This window comes from Ursus americanus, chromosome 12 (genome assembly GCF_024610735.1).
Source record: "Ursus americanus isolate L20-20 chromosome 12, mUrsAme1.1.p, whole genome shotgun sequence".
In the NCBI taxonomy this organism is placed as follows: Eukaryota; Metazoa; Chordata; class Mammalia; order Carnivora; family Ursidae; genus Ursus; species Ursus americanus.
The window spans coordinates 67034681-67060714 of NC_142138.1; the positions used below are offsets into that span (position 1 = coordinate 67034681).

The 26034-nt window shown below is 48.9% G+C and overlaps 2 protein-coding genes and 1 non-coding gene across 20 annotated transcripts in view; all 3 read left to right on the top strand.

Annotated features, from left to right (window-relative positions):
• The window catches only part of PDE4DIP (phosphodiesterase 4D interacting protein), a 166874-nt gene extending 154420 nt beyond the window's left edge, over positions 1–12454 (top strand). For 9 of the 18 annotated variants that reach the window (XM_087866222.1, XM_087866217.1, XM_087866218.1 and 6 more), the window contains 10 exons: positions 150–274; positions 3272–3496; positions 5910–6026; positions 6599–6825; positions 7977–8120; positions 9174–9312; positions 9610–9656; positions 9914–9940; positions 10679–10730; positions 11388–12454. In XM_087866222.1, the coding sequence (XP_087722348.1) occupies positions 150–274; positions 3272–3496; positions 5910–6026; positions 6599–6825; positions 7977–8120; positions 9174–9312; positions 9610–9656; positions 9914–9940; positions 10679–10730; positions 11388–11533 (1249 nt within the window). In that variant the 3' untranslated portion in view covers positions 11534–12454. Of the gene's footprint in view, positions 1–149; positions 275–3271; positions 3497–5909; positions 6027–6598; positions 6826–7976; positions 8121–9173; positions 9313–9609; positions 9657–9913; positions 9941–10669; positions 10731–11387 lie in introns of those variants that run through there. The other 9 variants (XM_087866220.1, XM_087866221.1, XM_087866214.1 and 6 more) reach the window with 5 other exon arrangements.
• A 4887-nt stretch (positions 12455–17341) lies between these two features.
• LOC148109208 (U1 spliceosomal RNA) lies at positions 17342–17505 on the top strand. Its single transcript, XR_015726429.1, has one exon. It is a non-coding gene; the product is annotated as a U1 spliceosomal RNA (small nuclear RNA).
• A 543-nt stretch (positions 17506–18048) lies between these two features.
• LOC123803439 (NBPF family member NBPF6-like) overlaps positions 18049–26034 on the top strand; it is a 45175-nt gene continuing 37189 nt past the window's right edge. The window contains exon 1 of the mRNA XM_087865732.1: positions 18049–19530. The gene's annotated coding sequence lies outside the window, so the exon portion shown is untranslated. The remainder of the gene's footprint in view (positions 19531–26034) is intronic.

A 26034-nucleotide genomic window follows, 5' to 3' on the forward strand; every position in this document is an offset into this window, starting at 1 on the left:
ATCTGTAAAGTAAAAGTAATGGTCTTCATGACCCCTGCGTTGGCATCTAGGGCTAATACATTGTGATGCAAAGGCTGGCTGACAGCTGATTGTCCTGGAGTGGCCCAGGGGCCCTGGCCTCTCAGCAGGCCCTTGTCTCTCCCCTGCAGGCTGCAGCATAAGCTGGCCCTCCTGCAGCAACAATGTGAAGAGAAACAGCAGCTCTTCCAGTCTCTCCAGTCAGAGCTACAGATCTACGAGGCGCTTTATGGCAATTCCAAGAAGGGGCTGAAAGGTATGTGTTCTCCCTATTCCCCTCCCCCATGGGCTCCCTGCCCTTGCTTAGGATATTGGTGAGGTCTTTACCCTGGGAGTTGCAGAGCTCTGGAAAGCTACAGAGTTCTGCCTCAGAAACTCCCAGCCAGGTCTAGGGCTCCCAATAAGAAGAGAGGGGTTCTCTCATGTGCAAAGCCCAAGGTTGGTGACATGAGCAAGATCCAGCCAAGACATCCTTAAAAGTAGGCCACAAGAGTCCAACTCTACCTACCTAGATGGCCAGAGAAAAGTTGATCGAAGTCCAAATTATACAGTGATTTTTATTTTTAATTCAGAGAACTGTTCTGACGGCACCATCATGTGAGAAGGTCTGGAATATTGTGAATAATCATATTGGCCACCCATGCAGCCAGTACAGCAGGCAACCAGCTCCCACCCTGACCCATTTTCTCCCCCAGGGAGAAAATTAAAAGATGCAAAACAATTTACAGGAATGCCTCTAATAGGATCTAAATTTCAAGACTGGATTTAAATTTTAAACTGTTATATTGAGGACTTTTGCCACCTGCTAAAATACTGCTCTAATGTTGGAAAATCTGCTTCTATTTCCCCCTTGTTGTTCAAATGGGGGGGTGGATTCTAAACATCAAGTTAATAACTCCAGCCAGGCTGGAACTGAGGATTGAAGTCAATATGATGAAATTTAGAAAAGATAAAACAAAAAAACAACCCTGAGCTTGGTTAAAAATATCAGTGGTAGAGGTAAGGGGATGGGGAGGCCTGAGCCATTCGTGGGCTTGAGGATGCAGAGTTAGTTAAAAACCCGCTGGGACAAAGAACTTGTAGGCAAAGGTTGCTACAAAAGGCAATTCAACTTGAGACCGCAGTAGGGTAAGAGTGGTGTCCATATGGAGAGACCATGTTGGAAATATTGTTAGATTGTGGGGCACCATCTTGTAAAAGAGACATTGGCAAACCAGGGACCATAGTGAAGGAGGTCCCTCCACGCCAAGGGACCAGAAATCTTCAACTGTCAAAGAAACTAACAATTTTAGGCCTGGAAAAGATCACAAGGAAATGAGAACTGGCTTTAAATATTTGAACAATTATCAGGTGAAAAAGAGCTGATGTGTTTGGTGTCCCTTTAGAAGGCTGAACAAGGGTCAGAGGATGAAGGGCAGTGGAATTTGGACTTAATAATTAAGCCTTCCTTACCACTAGAGCCTTCGAGTGATGGATTGCTAGTTTGTGAAGGAATAAGCTTCCCATCCAAGCCTCCTTTAAATAGAAAAGGATGACTTGTCAAGGATCCCATAGAAGCAGCTCTTGCTTTGGATGGGATGTTAGCTCTCTAAGCCTTTCAATTGTAATTTTTTTTTGATCATATGTTTAAAAATTCCTTAAGCAATATGGAATTTTCAGTATTCAGCCAAATTTGAATTTTCATAAAACCTGATTGGATTTCCTAATTTGCTGATGAGAAGGTGAACCAGAACTTGAAGAAGTATCAGGTGTACCATATGGATTTCCGCATTTGCTGATGATAAGGTGAACTAGAACTTGAAGAAGTATTAGGCTTACCGCAGACTGAGAGAATAGCTTACTTGGGCTCCTGGGAGCGTCTGGTTCAACCTGCCTGTGGGAGAGCTTTGTAACAGGGAGTGTGAGAAGTCAGGTCAGTTGACGAGACAGCCGCCAGCATATAGAGGACCTACGAAGTACGATGAAAGTTTGCAAGCCATGGAAAATGAGTACGTTTTTCCAAGCAAAATAGGTACTTGATGGGAGCAGAACTGTCAGATGGTAGGACTATTGGGACACGCTGGAGTCAGGAGACATTCGAATCAGGGAAACCACTGAATGGGTGCAGTTATAGGGCATTTACGTGAGGAGACTCTGATCCAAGGTGCTGTTGGGAAGATAAAGAAGAATGGATAGATGGACAACATTTTTTAAAAATAAGCAAAACTTTGTGAGAATTTGGATATAGGGAAAGAAACAGGAAGGAGCTTCATGGAGCTTTGGGATTAGTGTCTAGAAACCACTTTATCCTGACTACATTTTCTTTCATGCCTTTCTCCTTTCTTATAGGTGTTTTAGGAGTCATTTCAAAACTACCACTAAAGCCCCATGGTGTCTTATCCTTAATTCTATAATCGCATGAGAACCATGAATTCTGTGATATCTCTTTCATATACTCAATTGGTCACAAAAGCTGTCTGAACTGACCAGAAGGGTATTCACAGCCGTCACTTACCCCGCTCAGTGATAACGTTCACCCAGCTCATCACAGAAATAGGACTGTATTTGACTAAAGGCCTGTGGCCCAGGTACATCCCGGTGCGTGCGCTACATGATAGATGGCATACGGATCCTGCTGCTTTCCTAAATGCCAGAACAAATTCTACTTTTTGAAATACATTTGGCTTCAAGATTTCAGAAAAAATATGTGGTCTTGTAGAGTATTTCTTAGCTCTCTTCATTCCCAGTATGAAGAAATGGACTGTGTGTGGCAAATGGAGGTAAAAAAACATGGTGAAGTGGAACAATTCAGTGAGTTGTGACCCTGGCCTCTAGTGGAGACTCCTGTTCCTACACGCTGCCAAAGGCCTGGTGCCTTCGTCTCCTCTCCGTGGGGACTCCTGAACATGGGGGCATCAACTCTCCTTCTCCCTCATCCCCTGCCCTTCTCTAGTCCAGTGCTGACCCCCTATCTCGGAAGACCTTGCTCTCTAGCCTGTAGGACTAGGGTTACTGTGGAAGTAGAATACTAATAGGCCTTGACCCCATCTTCTCATCAAAGGCTCTCTAGATGCAGGTGAGCCTCAGGGAAATTCCAGTGTGTGGTATCTCACTCAGTGTGCGCCAGGCCCCACACAGGGAAAGTGGCAGCTCTATCCCAGGTGTGTTGCCTGGGACCCTGAGAGGCCAGTGGAATGTCCCAGCGGAGTGTTCTGACCAATGCTTGGAAAAGCTTGGATCCGAGCCACCAGGCCCCACCTCTCTCTTCTTTCAGCTTCCACCCGGGATGCCTGTCACCAGGTCCCTTTGAGCAGTGACTTGAGCCACCTGGTGGCAGAGATTCGAGCTTTGCGAGGGCAGCTGGAGCGAAGCATCCAGGTGAACAACTGTCTGCGACTGCAGCTGGAGCAGCAGTTGGAGGGCGGGGGGAGCAAAGCCAGCCTCAGCCCCTCTTCCGCCAACCAGGAGGACCCCGGAAACAAGCAACCGGTCTTCCAAGGTAGGAAGGACAACGGGACCAGGAAGTCCGTAGCCAGTGGGGTGGTGGCCAGGATGTCTGTGGTGGAAGGGACTGTCTTCCCTCTTCCACACTCCTTAGGGTCAGGGTGAAATCGGAGGCCTTTCAATCTACAGCCTCAGGTGAGAGGGCCAATTTTGGGTCACAGCTGGCTTGGGCTCCAGATTCGGAGTCTGGGCATATAGGTTGCTTGCCTTGGGCAAGGTGTTTGAAGTCTCAGGTACTTAAGCCTTACTTTCCTCATCTTCAGGGTGAGGATAATAATCATATAGATGTTGTATGGTCATTTGGAGCATTAAGTGAAATAATTTACAAGTGTCTGACACGATAAGGATGGCTCAACAGTTAATAGCTGTGTATGTAAATATCTATTCCTTGTATTTGTGGAGTGCTTTACAATTTACCATGAATTTTCAAACAATTTTTCAAACTGTTTTATCTGAGGTAAGGGAGGTTTTATTCTCGGTATTTCAATGTGGGAAAACTTCGGCCTTGAGACATTAACCAGGACACTAAAGTTTGCAGCAGCTAAGACACCGACCCAGGATTCAAACCAGATGTTTTGGTTTCCAGCCCTTGTCCCTCCTCCTCACTATGCTCTTGCTCTGTCTCGGTCTCGCTGGCCTTCCAGATTCCCATTCCCTGATTTGAGGGGAACTCAGCTGAGTGGAAACTGTTCCTGTCCTGGAGGCGGTGCTGGCTGTGGAAAGCAGGGGGGGAGGGAGGACAGCCTCGTTTATTCCCCTTGGCTGTCATCCCCTTCCCTACTCTCTTTGTCAGTCCTTCCAGATACTGCCTTGCCTGCTCTCTCCCTCTCTTCTCAAAGTCCTTCATCCAGCCCCCTTCGCCTAGCTTCAGTCTGAATGTTAATACTGCCCCCCCATCTTGACACACTCATTTCAACTTCCTCTTCTTTCTTTTCTTTTTTTAATTCACCATCTCCTCTCACCTCCAGAGCCCTATTTTCAATTGTGTTTCAATAGGAGGCATTTCTGCTCAGGATTATCTAAAGCGGAGTTTCAAACACGTTCATGCCTGCTTTTCCTGGGCATGTTAATCTTAGTTTGTCCCCCTGGTCCTGCTAGATTGTCATTGATTAGACAGTGACCCCAAATGTCAAATGATGTGAGGCTCCCAAGATCCAGTGTTGTGGTCATTAGATAAGAAAGTGTCCCGTGGACTGTGGCCCATAGAAACTGCTTGACCACAATAGGTGGATGCCAGGCTCTACCCGGGCTGCCGTGATGCTTGTAGTGTTCACTTAGGACTCCCTGCTCTGCCATCCTGCCCGGCTTTCCCTTTTCACTGCGTCCCCACGACCCCAGACAGGACTCAGCCCTGGTGACTCCGCCACTGCTCCTGTTCCTCGCCCACCAGAGAGGCCTGAGCTGGAGAGCTGGTTCTAAGCCACCTTTGCCTGAGCGGGATTGTTCCTGTCTTCTCTGGTATTTTCCAATACCAGGTCTTGGTATTGCTACCTGGTCTGCAGGGGGACGTCTCTAACCCTCCACGCCCTCTGTCTCTACTCTTCTCCTCCTACTACATTTTTTCCAGCACTAACTCATCAGAATGGTGATTGGAATGCTAGTTTAATTGTCCGCAAGTCCATTCATCCTTTGATTCAGTATTTTTGACACATATACCCACATATGTGATGTGGAAATATTGGGGTTCAGAGCTGACGGCCAAGAAAGAATGTCTTGAGACATTTTCAGTGCGAAAATTAAAAGGTGTTTTTATTATAGCACAGGGACAGGACCTATGGGCAGAAAGAACTACACTGGGGTGGTGAGGAGCCATTGATTACATGCTTTGGAGTTGGGGGAGGTACAGGCAAAGGGAAGTTTCCAAAAGGACTTTAATATGCTAAAGAAGACTCATGGGATACTGGAAGCCTGGCTGTTGTCAAGCTAGGACTGTTTTTCCCTCTAGTAGGTCATTAAGACAGTTGGGAGTTCCTGAAGTAATGTCTTACTCTGCCTGCCTCAAGTATTTGTCAATGGGTTGTAGGTTATAAGGAAATTTAACTTTATCTACATTTCCTTTTGCCTTTGTTCTCCACCTCATGGTATGCATATTTATATTTAGTTACAAGGCATTGTATTAGAAATTGCCCACATAATTATATTCAAAATGCAGGTTAGAAAAATGCACCTAATAATTTTTCAAACCAAAAGTCGCTTCTCATGGAACACGCTTCCGTTAAAGGAACATGTGTTTGTTCCAAGCTAAGGGATGTGTTTGCTGTTGCTTACAATCACTGTCTGGGAGTGATGATTGTGTAAGAGACAAACCACACTGCCTTAGATCTCTGCTGGTGAAGACTAAGCTGTGCATGGGCTTGGTGAGCAGTGTTCCAGGGTTGCTGAAAATTGTTCTTGTCTTTATGCCCTAGACTCCATTGCTTCCCCTCCAGTCCGAGATGTTGGCCTGAATTCTCCAGCGCTCGTGTTCCCCAGCCTTTCTCCTGCTGCTCCTGGCTCAGAGACCGCCACTTTCAATAGGACAAATGGTAAATATGGCAACTGAACGATTCAGGGACTGATGATGAAAAATTACCAATGCAAGTAACCTTTGGTTACTAATGGACACATTATCTGATTGTAGACATTTTTCTCCCTGGGTCCCAAGGTCTTTAGCCCTACTCATTGCACCTTCTGTGGCCACCTTTCTTGCCATTATTCTTCCTCCTGTGGTTTTCCTATTGCTCTGTTGTGCTTCATTGCCCAGTGATCTCTCCCTCCTTGGAAGTGCTCTCTGTGTCCAGCTTAATTAATTTCTTTCTGTGTCTTCTTAACCGGAAATTAAAATTTTTTTATTAAAATAATATTTGTCCTGGATATTTCATTTGTCAGTAAGGATAAAATTTGCCTCCTGGCAATTTTGTCATTATGAGATGATGTAAGAAAGATTATAAAAACATAGAACCCAGCAATCTATGGACTTCACACCTTGCTTGTACTTTCCCAGAGTGCCTTTCCTATTCCTGGCCTCTTTCACTATTTGATGTCTATTTTAGAATGAAGTGGACTGAGGGTATGCTTATCACTGTGGATTCTACATTGTTCTGGTTTTGTTTTTCAGAGCTGGATTTGGTGGCTTCTCCAGTAATGAAGAACCCTCCCAAGCTGGAGGGCGAAGCTACTGATGGCTCCTTTGCCAATAAGCATGGCCGCCATGTCATTGGCCACATTGATGACTATAGTGCCCTAAGACAGCAGATACGGGAGGGCAAACTGCTGATCAAAAAGATAGCAGCTCTTGTGAGATCAGCCTGCACCTTCCCTGGCCTGGAAACTCAGGGCACAGAGGTAATCATGCTGTAGGTCTTAGGGGCTCCTTTTCCTTGTGCCCTTTCTCCTTCTGATTGTAGCTTCTTCTCCCACTGGCCATCTCCCACAGCTGAGGCTACATCTTCTGCTTATGCCCAGCCAGGCCCTTCTTCTCCATCTCCTGTTTTCTCTGTCCACTCTGCTCTAACTGTTATTTGCTCTCAGAAACACAGAAAAGCCTGAGGAGCATTGTCATCCTCATATGTAGAGCATTTGCTGAGTATTGGCTTATGTGTCGTGCTCTTCTGAGCACCCTTTGGTCACTTATTATCTGGTCCCGTCACCCCGGCACATGGTCATCAATGGGCAGAGTAAAGTCACTTAATCATGTGGCTGGAAATTCAAGATTTGCATCCAGATGAACCCCATGTTTTGGAAGGGCTGAGAAGCCTGGCAGCCATGGGATTTCTCTGTGCAGACTGAGCAGGGAAGACGAGTGGGCAGCATGCCTTCTCAGAGTACTACCCCACTCAGAGAACAGCTACCAGCTGCTGTGCTGAGCCACTGGAGATGCATGGACATGCAGGGACAGCCCTGTCCCCAAAAGCCCCCACTCCAGAGAGAAGCCCACACATCCAAGGAAATAAGGGCAACAGGGGTCTGGGCTTAGTACCAGAAGCCATCCTCTGAGTTGTGAGTGCACAGACACAGAAGGGGTCATTGTGCCAGGCCAGGAAAGTCCCAGGGTCCTTAGAGGAACCACTAGGGGGACATGCAGGCTCTGAGTGATGGAGGAGAGCGTTCCAGGTAAAGGGAATGGCTTCTCAGTCCTTGGAGCTACAAATGGTTCAGCCCAGTTGAAGCAGAAAGTAGGATTTAGAGATTTGCATGGGGGTGCCAGTGCAAAAATCAGGGACCTTAGACTTGAGAGCATGGAGTAGGACTAGAAGCTTACAGAGAGTATGAGAGAAGCCGGAATCTAGTGATTCTTGCAAGTTGGAGGTCACTGCTGAGGTGGAGATCTTGGGCTTCCAGGTTAAAAAAGGGTTTCACAGGGTCAAGCAGGCCCATGCCTGTGCCTCACTCACCAAGGAAACCTGAGCCCTGTGCTGTGGGAGCGGGGGGTGGGGGTGGGAGAGAGTGATCTCTCAGCCTCGGTGGTGTCCAGGGCTATCTCCCCCTTCTCCCAGGTGCCGGGCAGTGAAGGCATCCATGAACTTGGGAGCAGTGCCCAGGCCCTGCTGCACACGCTGGAGGAGTCAGCCTCCCTCCTCACCATGTTCTGGCGAGCAGCCCTGCCAAGCTCCCCGAGCCCTGCCCTGTCTGGCAACACGGTGAGTGGCAGCCTCCTTCACCGCTTCTGCCCCAAATGCCATTCTGCCTCCTCCGTCCCACAAGTCCTAAAGGTTAGGAGCCAGAGAGTTGAGTTGGGACAGAGGGGCCTCAGGGGACTGTTCCCAGAGGAAGACCTGTCATCCATGCTGGCGGCTGGCAGTACAGCTCTGATGACATCCCTTCTCCCACCCCCAGCAATGAGGGAAGGACAGAATATGGAAAGGACAGACACATGAGAACCCTGGCCACCAGGAATGTTCAGGTTCTTTCACTTTCTGAACTTAGCTGAGCTGAAAAATTTAGGGACCTGTGAAAGTGTTAACATGTCCTTTCCCCCTATGTCACCCCCACAGAATGTCACCATGAGATGACCAGCCTCCTTTAGCCACCCACTGCATCCCAACACACAGCTTCCCTCCACATCTTGGGGCCAGGCCTGGGAGAGTCAGCCTCCCCACCCATCAGGTGCTCTCGGATATGAGGCCTGGACTCTGGTTGGTGGGAGCCTGGACAGGAAGTTTTCTCAATCTGCCCTCCTCCCCCTCCACACCCCCACCCCCAGAATTCTAGGCCAGATTAAAGTCACTGACACCTTATGGGTCCAAACTATGCCAGTTCCAAGGGAGAGGTTGTTTTGCCATCTTGAAGTTGGTCCCAAGATTTACAACATGGCAGACTGTCTCCCCAGGCATAACATTCCCAGCCAGAAGTCTGATCTGTGATGCCAGGGTGCTAGAACTGATGGGGCACTACATGTGAGCTCTTGTTCCACCGCTGGGAGTCCTGGTGCTGCCCTGGAGTCAGGTTCTCTTCCGCAACAGGAGTGGAGGCCTGTGTCCCTCTGCATGGGGGCTCCCAGGTTCTCCGTGTTCCGACCGAATGGCCTCATTCTAAGCTGGCCTCAGCTGGAGGGTTTTAGAGGCTTTCATGGAGGGACTCCAGTCCAGAAATAGTGCAGAACATTGTAGAATACCACTTGTGACTTTCAAGAGCCACAGAGCATGGGGTGCTTTAGGCCTTCTGACCTTTGACAGCCTGTTTCCCTTCCCCAGGGACAGTCCATGAGAAGGGAACTTCTGGAACTGAGAACCAAACTGTCCAAACAGGAGAGTCTCCTTCAGAGCACAGCAGAGCGTCTGAAGACTGCCAACCAGCAGAAGGAGAGCATGGAGCAGTTCATCTTCAGCCAGTGTGGGTGCCCCCGAGCCAGGGGATGGGAGAGGAAATTGGGGAAGGGGGGGGACTTCCAGACTGCCCACTTGTGCTACAGATGGATGGTGACCCGACAGACTGGAGGTGGGGGGTGCACACTGATGTCATGTCCCCAAACCTCCTGTGCCCTGAGTAATTGTGGATGCAGAGGGAGGGGCGCATGGAGGCAGCAGGAGACCCTGAGCAGAGCGGCCAATAAGACACACTTTAGAACACACCAGGCAAGTATGGGCCCAGCTGGTCACTGCTGCCTGTTGGGCTGTTTTATTGTTTCAGTGACCAGGACACATGATGTTTTGAAGAAAGCAAGGACTAATTTGGAGGTAAGGAGACCACTGCACCCACCAGAGACCCCAGCCCAAATCCAACCCCACCTGTCTTCAGAGTCTGCGAATATCGCCAACCCACTCTGACCTTCCAGGAGAAGATTTCTGGTCCACTCCTAGGACTCGGGTCCTCATTAAGTGTCCTTCTGCTTCGCTCCCCATCCCCTCTCCATCCCAGTCCCTCCCCTGCCATCTCATCTCCCTGTCACATCGTCACCCTCTTCTCTCCTCACCCCACTTCTTCCCTCCTTTAGGCCAAGTCAGGAGTCCGAGGAAAGCAAGTGAGTAGATTCCCAAGATCAGAAGACATGGGGAGTCCGCCTCTGAATTACCTTCCAGGAAAGGGTCTCTCTGGCCAGCTCTAGTGTCTCCTGTAGCACTTTTCAGTTCAGGAAAAAATAAACCCGAGATGCAATCTAATTGGTTGATTCTACTGCACACTCAGAGAAGAGCATTTCAATTTTCACACATCTTTCTCCAAAGAAAACCACTGGGTCTTCTTGACCTAAAGGAGAATTTGATAATAAATAAAAATGAAACTTGAAGGGAAACATTCTATCTGTATGGCAGGTGTTCTGTACGTTTACGTATAATACTAACACTTTCCCTAGCAGTAAGCTGAAGTGTAGCAAATAGCTTATAAATCAGAAACTAAACCTTTCGGGCCACCTGGGTGGCTCAGGCGTTGAGCATCTGACTTGATCTTGGCTCAGGTCGTGATCTCATGGTTGTGGGTTCAAGCCCTGTGTTGGGCTTCACGCTGGGCATGGAGATTTCTTTCAAAAGAATAAAGAAAGAAACCAAGCCTTTCACTTGGATTTTAAAGCTCTGCCCTAAGCAGTTGGACCTATTCCTGGGAATGTTCCTCATGTAACCTGAGAGCGTGTTGATCCCACAGTGTGGAAACGGGTCGGACCATGGCTTCACCCTCCTCTTCTTTTTTTTTTTTTTTTTTTGTGGGGGGGCTAATTCCCTTTTGTTCTTCTCTGATGATTCCTTTCTTTCCTGAGCCTCTTTAGAAGAACACTTACAAGATGGCCTCTGTAAAGCCTTATTCCTGTCCCAGCAAAGGTAACCCAACAGCCCCACACACCCACTGGCTTCCCTGTGTTCGGAAGTTTCCTCTGCACTTCCCAGAGACCAATGGAAAGGGCCTGAGGCCTGGGTTCTAATCCCAGGCTTGTGACTAACCGGCCCGGTGGCTGACCCCTCAGGGACAATGAGGCCACCACCCCTCATCTGAAAGAGGTGGCCCTAGACGCAGGGAGTCTCTGAGCTCCCTGCTGCCTGGGCCCCTCCCTCTCCACATCAAGTAAGGGGGACATGAACTTAACAGGGGACTTCCCTGTACAATGTCCTCTCCTTCCTGCAACAGGCTGCTTCTACGGGGGCATGTTTCATACTAAGCGCTTCAGTTCCTGGGAGGTCACAGAAGCCATCATTTTGCTCTGAGTGACCTGGCCCCTGAAGAGGGCGTGTGGGATGCAGGCACCTCGTGTGCAGTGGCTCTGAGCAGGGCCGTCACCCGCCCGACGTGGTGGGGAACTTTCCTTCTCACCTGGTGGCACCAGTGGCTCCTCAGGACTGCACCCCTTCCCCTGGGCGCATCCTCCTGACAGGCTCTCCTTGAGCTCCTGGCTCTGCCACTGCCCACTGCTCACTGCAGCTCTGGGAGCCACCAGCAGGGCCTGACAGTAGCCTCTCACCTTGTTGCATTTTTGTCTCCAGGTGAAGTCCTTAAGGGCCCTGCCCTGCACCGCAGTCTTGTGACCCTTGCCTTCCACGAGCCACGCAAGAAGAGGAGCCACCAGAGGTCCTTCAAACAGCAGGAAGTCTGGGCCTGCCCCCCTTTTGTGCAGACCCCAATCTGTTGAGGAGACCTGGACCCCACTTCTCCACACCTGCTGGAGTGTCCAGGAGGAGTCAGAGGCCGGCCTGGTGGAGGAGGGTGAAGGGCAGACAGCCTCTCCTGCGGCTGAGGAAAAGCATCCGCCAGGGTCTGCTCAGCCCAGCCCTGAGCAAAACACGCAGGATTTGTAGAGGAGCTCGTGACACTGCTTCTAAGCACCGCACTGGGCTGGGAACTGCAAATGGCCATTTCTCGCTCTAGCGCCTGTCCTCAGATGGCCAGCTCGGGGGACACAGGACCCTGCTTCCTACAGATGGGACACCTGGTCTCCACACAGAGCTCCTGGGCCCACTCTGAAGCCCACGAGTGACAGCAGTGGCCTGAGGGCCAGTGGGGCTCAGCCCGCACCACCCCCAGATCCACGCTTCGCCGGGGCCAGCTCAGCCGGGCCACCGTCAGCCTGGGCGTCAGTCTACACTGGGGCTCCTGAGTGCTTTGGATCCACGTGGTGAAAGTGGTGGCTTCCCACATGCCATCTCCTGCTTAGCCAACACCTCCTATTTCCATTCTTTTATGCTCTCTGAAGTGTGGCCACCTCAGTCTAAATATGCTGTCCCCTCATATCACCCTAACTCCTCTCTGGGGAACTGGGGCTCATGGCCAGGCCAAGGCCAGTGAAAGTCCTGTGTAAGACAAGCCAGCGATCATTTTGAAGTGGCACCTGAGAGGCCCCCAGTTATGGGAAAGCCTAGTCTGTGTCCTGACAGTGTTTTGAGAAGGTGTGTACGTGTGTATAAATGTACGATAGATATTTATCTATGTTGCTATGGCAATATGTCGAGGGCAGCATAACTGGTGGACAGGGTCTGTTAGAGAAAATGAAACACAGTCTCTTTGGTGGCTATGAAAGTAAAATATGTATAAAGAAATAAAACGTTCTTCCTCACCTGCTCTGTTTCTGATTTCGGCACCAGTCTCTAGGCTGAATGTGTAAGAGTAGGAAAGACACGCTGTCCCTCAGAAGGTCATAGTCTTAACCGCTGTGCCACCCAGGCGCCCCTTCAGAAGGTCATAGTCTAACACTTGAAGTCTAACTTTAAAAGAAGAACTTTTGCCTTCTCTATCATTTTGTAAAAATCCCCAATCTCAAAATATAAGAGAGTGGATCTTAGATTTGGAGAGCCTTAGAATCAGCAGTGGAGATCACAGAAGGCACTTCCTGGGTCCCAATCCCAAGAGACTTCCTTGGTGTGGGTGTCCAGAATCTGCATTTCTTACATAAATACCCAGGTGATTCTGATGCAGGTGGGCTGCAGACCACGCTGTAAAACTGTTGTGCTCTAACAGTCACCCAAAAGTGTAAACACAGGTTTCTTTTTGAAGATTTTATTTATTTATCTGACACAGAGAGAGAGAGAACACAAGAAGGAGAGCGGCAGGCAGAGGGGGAAGGAGAAGCAGGCTCCAGCTCTGCGGGGAGCCTGATCCCAGGACCCTGGGACCATGACCTGAGCCTAAGACAGACAGTTAACCAACTGAGCCACCCAGGCGTCCCCAGTTGTATTACTTTGATCGATAACCTTTCATTGAAAGTGTAGGGGGCTCCTGGGTGGCTCAGTCGTTAAGCCTATGCCTTTGGCTCAGGTCATGATCCCGGGGTCCTGGGATCAAGCCTGCATCAGGCTCCCTGCTCAGTGGGAAGCCTGCTTCTCCCTCTCCCACTCCCCCTGCTTGTGTTGCCTCTCTCCCTGTCTCTCCCTCTATTGAATAAATAAATAAAATCTTAAAAAAAGAAAGAAGAAAGAAAGGAAGAAAGAAAGAAAGAAAGAAAGAAAGAAAAAGAAAGAAAGAAAGAAAGAAAGAAAGAAAGAAAGAAAGAAAGAAAGAAAGAAAAAGAAAGAAAAGGAAAAGGAAAGAAAAAGAAAAGTGTGTAAGTCCTTCCATAAATGTTGGCATAGAGATCTGCAAATATTCCCCGGGAAGTGGCCTTACTTATGTCCTTTTGCCTTCCAAGAATTACTATTAAGCTATCAATTATTTCCTAGAAAGTGTTAAAACCACGGCCAATAACAACAAACAAAACCTTCAAACACTCTCCTCAAAACCATCACCACGACCACCAGTAACAAGAAGACCCAAGAAAAGACCCATTTGAGGGAGCAATGCCTCCTACTTTTCTAGTGGATGGAGTGACCCTGCATCTGCCCTAATGCTCTGTTGTTCAAGTGTTTCCACGAAGGCCTTTGGCTGTCCATATAGAGGAACTCGCTGGCCCGATCAGCAGAATGGATGAAAGTCAGTAAACTATTAAGGCAAAGAAAGCAGGCACCTGGATGGCTCAGTGGGTTAAGTGTCTGCCTTCAGCCCGTGGTCCCGATCCCAGAGTCCTGGGATCCAGCCCCACATTGGGCTCCTTTCTCAGCAGGGAGCCTCCTTCTCCCTCTACCTCCTGCTCCGGCTCCTTGTGCTCTCTCTCTGTCTATCAAATAAATAAATAAAATCTTTTTTTAAAGATTTTATTTATTTATTTGACAGAGAGACAGCCAGCAAGAGAGGGAACACAGGCAGGGGGACTGGGAGAAGAAGAAGCAGGCTCCCAGAGGAGGAGCCTGAAGCGGGGCTCGATCCCAGAACGCTGGGATCACGGCCTGAGCCAAAGGCAGACGCTTAACGACTGCACCACCCAGGCACCCCAATAAATAAAATCTTAAAAAAAAAAAAAAAGGAAAAAGGAAGACAAGGAAACCAAGTGGGAGACCATGTTGCCCTGTGCTTATGCCAGCACCCCAGCAATTCCTCCTCCATCCCTGTGCCACCAGGGCTGGTGCGCCCTGATGGGATCATCAGCAATCAATGGACAACACAGATAGTGCTTCTACAAAATTCATTTGAGGTACATAACATTTAGGAAAGCAATAGCATATGACATCATATAAACCTCACTCTGCTCAGGATCCAGTCACAGCTCTCTTTTGGGGAAAAGCCCTAAAACTGTTGCATTTCACCCTTTGTGAAAGGTGGAACAGTGGGTCTGTGCCTTAAGAGACCTCGTTGCAACAAAAATGGACCTTTGAGGGGAGAATCGTCCAATATTCACCTTTCTGTAAGGTCTATCCTACCCCTCCCTGTGAACAAAGCCCACTCTTACAAATCTTTCTGGGTGACCACCAATGGCTTCCACTTTGCATCATTCACGTAAGAAGCTTGCTGAGCCCCCGTAGGGAACAGACTGTGAGTCCCAAAGAAAAGAATGGAAAGAAAAAAGACGGCAGGTGACGGGGAGAACAAAGGCCAATGAAATGTAGAGAAAAGTAAATGTCCTTGGCACCTGCAGCCCATGAGTACAAAGCCCAGACAGAGCAGGACAGTCCTCCAGGAACTCACAAGTGCACTACTGGTAATGCTTTGCTGGAGGTAAAAAGCAACCTCCGCTGGACAGTGGCCAGACCTCCAGGACCCTGGAAGTCTCCTTGAACACCTAGAAATCCCTTTGGAAACTTCCTTATCTCTACCCTCTGCCCCCAATGTACAGGATATGATCATTCGCTCCTCAAAATTCCAGGGCAGCTCTTCTTGCCCAGGGGTCCCATCCCGGAGCTTCAGTACAAACACCCTTTTGCCCCGGAGATGCCTCAAGAGTTCTTTGCTGACCGTTCGCTCCTGGCCCACATCGCATCAGCAGGTACCTAAACGTAACACGTAAACACTAATTAAACTAGCCTTTGACCTGTAGACCTAAGACAGACAACCTGCAGAATTTGTAGACAATTTATCGCCTCCCCCAGATCTATTTACCGCTGAGCTGAAGGAGGTAGACCCTTACATTGGTTTTCTATTCCTGTGATACCAAGTCACCAGAAACGTAGCGCCCTAAAGAGAACACATTTTTTATCTTCCAGTTCTGAGGGTGCAAAGTCCCAACAAGGATCTCACTGGACTAAAATCCAGATGCCCACAGGGCCACCTTCCCTTCTGGAGGCTCTAGGAGAGGGTGGAAATTGGTCAGGGGAAGCCTCACTAACATGCAGTCGGGAGGTTTTAGCAAGGGAGCTCCTCTGCCCTCCTTACCTCCTAGGGCATTGCAGCCCCAAGGGGAAGAGACTGATCTGACCTGACAGGGTCTTGACATTGCACTTGGATACGCCCCTACTAACCCCGCCAGAGGAAGAAACGCTAGCCTCGTCCCCCAGGGAGACACCAGCACACAGCACACTTGCAACTCACGGTTTACCCCATGGACTTTTAGAACAGCCTTCCCAACTGACCCCTTTGCTCCAAAAAGAAAAGCTTACCTCCCCTTTGTTCTCTGAACTCAAATATGGTTTTGCCACAGCTGGTTTGTCCCAGATCGCCTTTCCCTTTTATTCCCCACGAATCGACGCGGTGTCCATTCTTTAGGTTCACAAGACAGTGTGTCTCTTTGCCTGTTGCATCTGTTAGAGGCCCCTCCTCCATCCTCAGCCCCAGCCCCAGCCCCAGCAGGCAGGGTCCTCCTCACACAGCATCCTTCTGACCTCCTTCTCTGCCTCTTCCAGTGTTAAGGCCCCCTTGTCATTCCAGGGTGCCCAGGTTCCTGGCATTAGCATGGGCACCTCCTAGGGAGGGGGCATTATCCTGCCCACCACCACACCATGAAGTCAGGTGACAAGTACAGTTGGACACCCCCTCCCAGCCCCCCAATCTTTTCTAATTTCAACGGTCCGGTCAAAGTAAACCACTGCCTCAAGGCGCAATCAAGGCAAAGGCAGATCAGATTCCTAGGGCACTCCATCCATGACCCTATAATTGCCCAATACTAGTCTGTTTGGAGAGTACTTGTTTTGCTTTGTGTTCCAGACCTGGCTTTTTTCCCTCGAAAGGCCGACTTTGACTGCAGAAATCTCATCCAAGGGGAAGCGCCCAGCGGTGGAGGGACGGAAGGCAGTGGCAGAGTGGGGCGCCTGGGACCCCACAAAGCCCCTGCTGTGAACTCAGCCCTGAGTAAGTGTGCAGAAGGAATGGTTTCCTCTGGCCCTGCCCTGGACTGCGGAATCCTTGGGCGCCTACCCTGGGCGGCCAGGAGGCGGCGCCGAGATCCTGCCCTAGGAGCCCTCCAGGTGAAGCAGCAGGCCCAGGGATGTTTTCAGCCTGTGGGATGTTGCCGGCAGGTGTCAGCCCCAGTGCCCAGAGGAGGCGGACCTTTGTTCCCCGGCCCCCCACCCCCCGGGGTGTCCAGACCTGGAGGGGGGTGGCTGGCTTGGAGGCTGAGCTCCTGAGGTGCAGCCATCGCTCTTGGTCTCCTCCAAACCAGGTTCTGAGGAGAGGGAGAGAGGGCGGGGGGAGACGTATCTGCTCTTCGAGGGCTGGTGGCAAGTCCTGCCTTCTGTTCCTCCCAGGCTGGCTCAGCCTTCCCTGTGCTGGGCGCTGGGGGGAGGGGTGTGTGTGTGTGTGTGTGTGTGTGTGTGTGTGTCTGAATGGGAGTGTGGAGGGGTCGGGAGCCAGAGCTGCAGGGAGAGGGTGGAGGAGTGGTAACCAAAGCAGGGTGGAGGGAAGGAGGCGGAGGAGACTGTGAAGGCGACGACTGAGAGGAGAGCCGTGACGTCAGGACGGGGCGTGTCCGATGTAAATCAGGCAACGTTTAGGTGCGGTTCTGGGCGGTTGTATTGCCAGGGCTGCAGTAGTAGCAGAAGTAGCAGCGCGGTTGTTTCCAAGGTATTAGGAAGAACTGGGTGGAGGGTGAGGATGCTTGGGACAGGAGTGGGTGCCGAGGGTTTTGGGTTGTGGCTAGGCGAGTGAGCGTGTGTGTAAGGTGAAAGGTGGTTGTGGCTGAAGTGGTTTGGCGGCAGCGGGAGTCATGCTTACCTGGCCCAAGAAATACCATGATCAAGCATTTAGTTTTCCCAGGCTGAGGCTCACCCATTGTACTGCAGGTGTGCTGACTCCTATAACTTTCCCAAATGGCAGAAGCTCGGGTGCATAATTTGTGACAGTGGGCAACTGCATCGGCGCTCTCCCCTGGTGCTAGCTCTGTAACAGAAGTTTTTTGTTTGTTTGCTATCTTGTTCTGTTTGGTCTTCTGGTCAGACCAAGCAGCGGATTCTGGAGACTTCAGACCTCAGTGTTGGGTAATATTCTCTTTTGCTGTTGCTCATCAAGAGTGCATGGTGGTCAGTGACTGTGTCCACAGCTCTCACTTGCCTGATATTTTGGGTGTTGGGTTTTTCATGCTGTTGTTCCTCCTGCAGCGAGGTGCCAGGTGCCCACCAGTGCTCTTTACTATCTCTGCTTATACAGTAGCTGGCTTGCAGTCCTGTCATCCTGCAGAAGTGCTTTCTTTCACTTCCCATGGAACACTGGTCAGTGTTCCTTCTCCTTTCTGCCCTTCCCACATACCTGGTCAGTCACCCTACAAACCCTCATCCAATGCCCAGACTCCCTGACCTTAATGAGGCCACGTTGTAGCCTACCAAGATAAGCCTTCCTCCCGAGGACCCTTCGGAGACTAGAGATGGTCCAGCTTGACCTACTTCATTTATTGTAAGTTTACTTGTGGAGGTGATCTCTACACCCAAAGTAGGGATTGGGCTCCCGAAACCAGCTCCAGAGTTCTGTGCTCTGCCAATGGAGCCAGCTAGGCGCCCCTTGAGGGGCTTTGGAAGAGGCAAGTCTGTCCACTTGCAAAGGACCCATTGGGGTGGCACCAGAGACGTTTCCCAAGCAGCAGGCTAGCTCTTGGGCAAGGGGCCATGGGGCTTCTGCATGCTCTCGGGCTCAAGCAAAGACTGTCCTTAGAGCTGTACCTGCATTGTTGTGCAATTCCGAGCTGGAAGAGGTTTCTGGCTTCATGCTTTCGCCAGAGCTGGGGCTTTTTCTCTACTCAGTAAAAGCCTCTGTTCAGAATCTACACTGACCTGTTCCAACTTTTTCTCTTAGCAGAGCCACACCAATAGGGACTCACAGGAACTGGGTTACTCTCCTACCTGAAGCAACAAAACAACACTGCAACAGCACCACACAAGATGCCCGAAATGCAGATTTCCAAGATCTTGGGCATCAGGTAAAGAGGACAGCCATCCCAGACACGTGGAAACACCCAGGGGAGCGGAGCCCTACAAGTGCTCCAAGGTACTGCCTCCAGAGAGTTTCCAAGCAAGGCACCGGAGGGAAGGGCTGCTGAAGAGGAGCCCTGCGGACCTCGTAGAGTTGAGGACACTGGTCTGAGAGACCCCTGGACAGAGGAGAGACGGGGAGGACAGGGCTGTGGAAAGTCACCTAGCCAGAGCTGTGTTGGGGCCCTAGGGTGGTGTGCAGTGAGGTCCTGCTCAGGGCCTCCATGGAGGCAAGGCCAGCAAGTCAGGGGGCCATCCTTTGAACAGGGCCTGGTGCTCACACAGTGCTGGGAGCAGAGCCTGTGCCCCACAGACAGACTGAGCAAAAGGCGAACCCTCCTAATTCCCGAGGCACAGGGTGGAGGACTCAGGGAGGACTTGCCACAGTACTGGGAGCTCATCGTTAGCCCTCCACGGAGCACTGCTCTGGACCACTGAACTAATCGTTAAAGCAACACCAGAAATGACCACACTGTTCCCAAGTAATTTAAATGCATCTCTGAACAAAGCTCGATATTATAGAAAACACAAAAATAGCCAGCAACCAACAAGGTAAATTCACAGTGTCTGGCATTCCATCCGACAGTCTGAGTTATGCAGAGAAGCAGGGGAAATGAGCCTCCTGGAGGAAACAGATCACTCCTCTGAAAATGACCCAGAGCCGACACCAAGGTGAGACTCACCAGAGAAGGACCAGAAAGCGTTTGTTTTAACCGCATCCCATTGGTTCAAAAGAGTCATCAGATTCATGGAAAATGTAAAAAAAAAAGATCTAATCTCACGTTAAGAGATGAAAACCACCCTGACTGAAAGGAAACGTACTGCAAGGGGCTGACGGCGACTAGAGAAGGCAGAAGAAAAAAGTTGGATAGGAATCCTGCGGAGTCTGCAGTTGGTGGTGTTGCCATCTTAACCACCTTAACCCTTCCAATCGGTGAGTACAGGATGTCTTTCCACTTGTTTAGGTCTTCTGGAATCTCTTGCAGCAATGCTATGTAGTTTTCAGTGTACAGCTTTTGTGCCTCCTTGACTCGACTATTCCTAGATGCTATTCTGGTGGGTGCTGTTGGAAATGAAATTGTTTTCTTAATTCCCTTTTCAGATTGTTCATTGCTAGGGTATAGAAGCACCTGATTTTGTCTGTCTTGTGCTCTGCAACTCTGCGGAATTAAGTTATGCACTCTAGTAGCTGGTGTGTGTGTGTGTGTGTGTGTGTGTGTGTGTGTGTGTGTGTGTTTGGATTTTTCTCTAAATAGGGGCATGGTATCTGCCAATACAGATACAATTTGACTCTTGAACAACCTGGGGGTTAGGGGTACAGATTCCCACACTTGAAAATCTGTGTGTCACTTTTGACTCCCCCAAAACATAACTACCACTGAAGCCTTACTGATCACAAAACAGTTGATTCACACATATTTTGTGTGCTGTTTGTATCATATACTTTATTCTTATACCACAGCGAGTTAGAGTAAAGAAAATGTCATTGAGAAAATCACGAGGAAGAGAAAATACATCGACACTATTATACTGTATTTATCTAAAAAAATATTCCACCTCCAAGTGGATGCACGTTGTTCTGTTCAATTGAAACCCACGTTATTCCCCAGTCAATGACAGTTTTATTGGTTCCTTTTCAAATGTTTTCCCCTCACCTGCAGGGTTTTTAAAATTGATTTATAGTTAATACACCATGTGACGTCAGTTTCACATGACAACACAGTGATTGGACAGCTCTACAGATTATATTATGCTCATTAGATGTGTAGCTACTCTCTGTCACCATGCAGAGCTGTTCCTGTACCACCGAGTATATAATGTGATCTCTGTCCTCTTAACATTTTTTAAAATCCTCACCGTGGACGATGTTTTGACAGAGTGTAAAATTCTATGCCCTCCCCCCCAACCCACCACTACCGCGGGCCACCTGTGGACTTTGCCAAAGAGAAGCAGTGACAGACCGGAGGTTCCTTATGTTAGGTCATGGCAGCCCCTGATCTTGGACGAGGATGCTCAGCCTAGGCCAGGGAAATACAGATGAGCAGGAACCATTCTTTGCAAGCCCAGCACCAATTTGAAAGACCAGGGTGACCCTTCTAGACCCCTGCAGGGATGGCTCAGCACCTAGGAGCTGGCCCTATATAGACGTCCAGAAAAAGGCAGGTCCCCAACCTGGTCCCAACTCCCCCACTTAGACATAGGAGAAGGTTAATGGTGCCACAAGCTCTTTTTCCTACGCTGATGGGGGGAGGGGAGCCTCAGTGCCAGTGCAGGAGGGAGCATCAAAGGGAACCTTTGGCTGTTGACCTAAAGGTCGGTGGGAAGAACCCACCCAGAGGACCAAGTCTACTTAAGATCCACCCAGGGGACCTGGGTGACTCAGTCGGTTAAGCGTCTGCCTTCAACTCAGGTCATGATCCTAAGGTCCTGGAATGGAACCCCCCATCGCGTTTCCTGGTCCACTGGGAGCCTGCTTCTCTCTCTCCTCTGCCTGCTGCTCCCCCTGATTGTTGTCTCTCTTTGTTTGTCAAATAAATAAAGATAGAAATGTTAAAAAAACATCATCCAGATCTTGCCAGCTGCTTTCCTGTGTCCTGCAGCTCTCACTTTCTCCCCGAATCTCCAGCGAGCTGGGTATCCCCTGTTTTTGCCTTCTGCCCCCTGGTCTCCTTGTGCCACCTGGAGGTCTCCTCCCTTAGGTCGCCTGCCCCCTTGTGGATTCCAGGGGAACTGCCAGGGCCAGAGGCTGAAGGCATAGGCCCTGAATCCCTGACTCCAATGTCAGAAACCAGGCTCTAAGTCACCCCCTGCTGGGACTCCAGGATGTGGCACCTCACCAGGGAGCGTTTGCCTGGGGACACCAGGACCCATTGATGTGGGACTGTTACCTTTTTTCTTTTTCTTTTTCTTTTTGGTGAAATTTACATGCAATCACGTTCACCCATTGTGGAAGTCCCCTAGGATAACACAGTTGTTCAGCTAGTACCCTAGTTTGTTTTAGAGTCTCCTTCCCCTTCCCACACCCTCTCCAGCCCCTCTGCAGCCAATCTCCACTCCGTCCTCCAGCCCCAAGCAACCTTGATCTGCTTTCTGTCTCCATACAGTGCTCCTTTCTGGACAGTTTACAGAAATAGAAGGAGACAACACGTAGTTCTTGGTGACTGGCTTCTTTCTCTGAGCATGTTTGTAGGGTTCTTCCACGCTGTTGCTTGGACCAGATTTCTCTGCCTTTTGTTGCTGAATAGATTCCATGGTACAGATAGGCCACATTTTGTTTGTCCATTCACCAGTCGATGGCGCTTCATGTTGCTGTCAGGTTTTCTCCTATTGTGAATAATGCTGCCCCGAATCTTTCTGAATGAGGCTTGCGTGAACAACTGTTTTTATTTCTCTCAGATAGATTTCTAGTTGTGGAATTGCTGGGACCTATGGAAAGCTTGTGTTTCACTCTTAAGAACTCTCAAGGTGGCTTCCAAAGCGGTTCTTTTATTTTACGTTCCCACCAGCAATATAGGAGGGTCCAGTTTCTCCACATTCTCAGCAACACTTGCCATTGTCTTTTGAATATAATCGCACTAGTTGGTGTAAAGTGATACCTGGTTTTACTGGCATTTTGTGAGGACTAATAAGGTTGATTACTTTTTTGTGTGCTTATGAGCCATTTATTGGTCTTCTTTGGTAATGTGTGTATTCAAGTGTTCTACTGGCTTTAAAAAGTGTGTAGCTTCTGCCCATTGAGTGAGTTCAAAGTACTCTTGCCTCTTGTGAATGTGAGTCCTCATTGGGTGTTTAATCTGCAAATATTTTCTCCTAATCAGTGGCTTCTCTGTTCCTTTTCTCAGTGGTATCTTCTGATGCAAAGAAGTTCATCTCAAGCTTTTCTCTTCCATACTGTGCTCTTGCTGTAGTGACTTAGAACTCTTTGCCCAGTGCAAACTCCTGACCATTTTCTCCTATGTGTGCCCCTTGAATGGTTGTTTTGGCTCTTACACTTAGCTCTGTGGCCAGTTTGAGTTCATTGCTGTGTATGGTGTGATCTCCAGCAACAGCCGTGGGGGAGCTTTGTCCTGCCAGGTGCAGGAGAACCTGGAGGTAACCTGGAGGTAGCTTGTGTGTACAGGGCAGTCCTACTCCTCTCCTTGGCCCCACCTACAGGTTAATCTCCCCCAGGCCAGGAAAGGGGATTTCACCTTCCTGCACCTGTTAGTGATGGGCTGAGTACCTTTGGGGAGGCGAGATAAATGGGGCTGGTGGTCCCATAGTATGTATACTCCCCATTCTCTGAGACTAGGTACAGAGGAGCTCCAGGAGCCCCAGGGCAGTCCTAGTCAGAGGTGTCTTTAGGAGCCCAAACACACTGAGAGCAGGAGAAGATTACACAGAAAGGATACAAGGGATCCCAGGGGATCTGGGTTGGGTTCCTAGAGGGTCTTCTATGGGTAGGTGGGAAAGAGGACTCGCAGACAGCAGGAACTCAGGAAATAGGTCCAAAGGGAGTGGAGCAGATTGGAGGCATTTCCCAGAGTTTGAACTATTTTTGCCAACCTGAAATTCATGGTGTGTGCCGGACCATCAAAGGTGCCTGGAGGGACACATGGCTGGCTCCGTGGGGAAAATGTGCAACTCTTGATCTCAGGGTCATGAGTTAAAGCCCATGTTGGTGATGGAGCCTAGCTGAAATTTAAAATAATAATACTAAAAAATAAAAAATACGCAGGTGCATGCATCAGGAATCCAGAGTTACTCCCTCTAAGGAAAGGATGGGACAGCTACCTAGGTCCTTGCAGATCAAGAGCCATGCTGAGCCCTGGAGAATCCTCAATGTTGCCTGACTTTTCCCAAGATCAACCCAGAGACTCTGCACTTTTAATATTTGTTGGGTTTCCTGTGTGTGGCCTGAGGTCCACTGGCAGACAAAAGTTGACACCCTAAGTACAGAAGTAGACCAAGAAACACAAGAGTACCTGGATGCACCCCATTACTCTCTGCCCGCACTGCAGCCTCACTGAAAACGGGAATGGGCAATCGAAATCCCTGGTATGCAACACAAGCTGTGATAAAACTGGAAAGTTTGGGTTAACAGTTTAAATGATTGTGCCCTCAGACTGAATTTGATGGCAATTGCAGACTGTTGAACATTTTCTAGGTTCTGCAGGTGGAAATGGGAGACTACGGGACAAAGCAATTATACAACTCAGAATAACTTTGGTAACTTAGTATCTTCATACTTGACACAGTTTTCGGTATTTTGTCTGATCCGAGGGTCTCATGCTTGTATCTAAGCATATTTGTACAAGGAAGTGGATATCAATACCTCACCTAAAATCCATACCACTAAATGTGCCAGTGCTCATTCCTAACAGTAGTTTAGGCTCCTTTCTGACTGCCTGTATTTACCTTGACTGATTCTGAAGGCAGCCCATTCTAGCCCCCTGTGTACTTCTCCTTGGCCCCACGTACAGCTTAAGCAGAACATCTGAGCAGGCTCCATCAGTGAGGGAAGGATATAGGTCAGACAGGTAACAAAGAGAAATGGGGGCACTGGGGTCCGCAGAAAGAAAGTATGCCTATAAGTGGGTTGATTCCAGAGAGGGCCATTTCATTGCTTTTTAAAAAAAATATTTTATTTACTTATTTGAGAGAGAACATGAGAGAGAGCAGTGGTGGTGTGGGGGAGGGGAGAAGGAGAGAGAGAAGCAGACTCCCCACTGAGCAGGGAGCTGGACTTGGGGCTTATCCCAGGACCCTGGGATCCTGACCTGAGACAGAGACTGACTCTTAACCAATTGAGCCACCCAGGCACCCCTTAAAATAATTTTTAAAAAAATTCCGGTGTACTTAACATATAGTGTTACATTAGTTTCAGGTAAGATCATGGTATTTATTTTTTAACTTCCATTTTTTTAAAGATTTTATTTCCTTATTTAAGTAGAGGAAGGGTGGGGGCAGAGGGAGAGGGAGAAAAATCCCAAGCAGACACTGCAATGAGCATGAAGCCGAAACTGGGGCTTGTTCCCACGACCCTGAGATCACGAACTGAGCTGAAATCAAGAGTCAGAGGGTTCAACAACTAAGCCACCCAGTTGCCCCTTGGAATTTCTAAGAATAATATGTTTAGTGTTCTCTCTGAAATGGGCACTGAGTATTGAGCAATGCTGAGAGAAACCAAGGTACCCATAGGCGCCAAGGTCAGATGGGCCAAAACATAACACAGTGGCATATTGATTATTTTGAATTGAAGCTACTTGAAGAGCAACTGGTGCAAGGACACTCGAACCCTCTTCTGTCTTCCTGAACGCAGGAAACCAATGTCCCGTATGTAAAAGGCACCTCCTGTACTAAGAAGTAAAAAAACTTCCTTCTCACCAGGGACTTTAAAGCAGAGATTCTAAATACTGCTTAGAATTCCCTTCAAATTAAAACTCCCAAACATCCCTCAGAAATGTACTGTGTCCTTGTCTAAAATACATAAAAACTGCCTTAATACTTTATATTTCTTTAAAGGTCTCCATTTCAATATCAGTTCTTTGTAGGCATGCAATGTCTCAGATAAACTTAATTTTTAGTTTAGCTGGAAGACCTTGAGAGGTAAAGGAGGAACTTTTCCTTCCTTACATACCTTTGCCCAGGGAAATGAAATTGGACTCTTGCTGATTTAGAAGTTACACCTACGCAATGTGGGGAAAAGAAGGGAAACAGCGTTCCTTGCAGCTACTCATTTCCCTTCAGTGGAGCTGGCCTGGAAAGGAAAGAAAGAAAGAAAGAAAGAAAGAAAGAAAGAAAGAAAGAAAGAAAGAAAGAAACCAAGCAAGCAAGCAGGAGAGAGAGGAGGGGAGGGAGGAAGGAAGGAAGAAGGAAGGAAGAATGAATGGATGAATGGATGGAAGGAAGGAAGGAAGGAAGGAAGGAAGGAAGGAAGGAAGGAAGGAAAAGAAGGAAAGAGAGAGAGGGAAAGAGGAAGGAAAGGGAGGGAGGGAGGAAGGGAGGGAGCGAGGAAGGAAAGAAGGAAGGAAAGAAGGAATGTATCCTGGTCAATTTTCCTAGTAGACATCTAGTGAAGAACCCGTTGGTAAACACCCAAATGGTGGTGACTGTTCGGAGGGTCCCTCCATGACATGCTTTCAGGAGGGTGTATCTGAAGTGTATAAAACTATTTAGAGAACCAAACCTAGAATCTGTGGATTAATACGGCTTCATTCCATAGAACTGGTCCCAAGAACTATGTAAGCATAGCCATGGGAAATCACCCCAAACAGCTCCACTTTGTGTGGTGAGCTCACACATCACTTGAGACCATATATGTTTCATCTGTGCCAGAACATGTCCTCATGTGGGAAGCAGGTTCTTGCAGTTAGTGTTGGTGGTCTCAGTTGCTTTGCTGGTACCTCATAATTTTACCCTTGAAAATGTGAGTAAAACTTGATAGTGCTTAAGATTT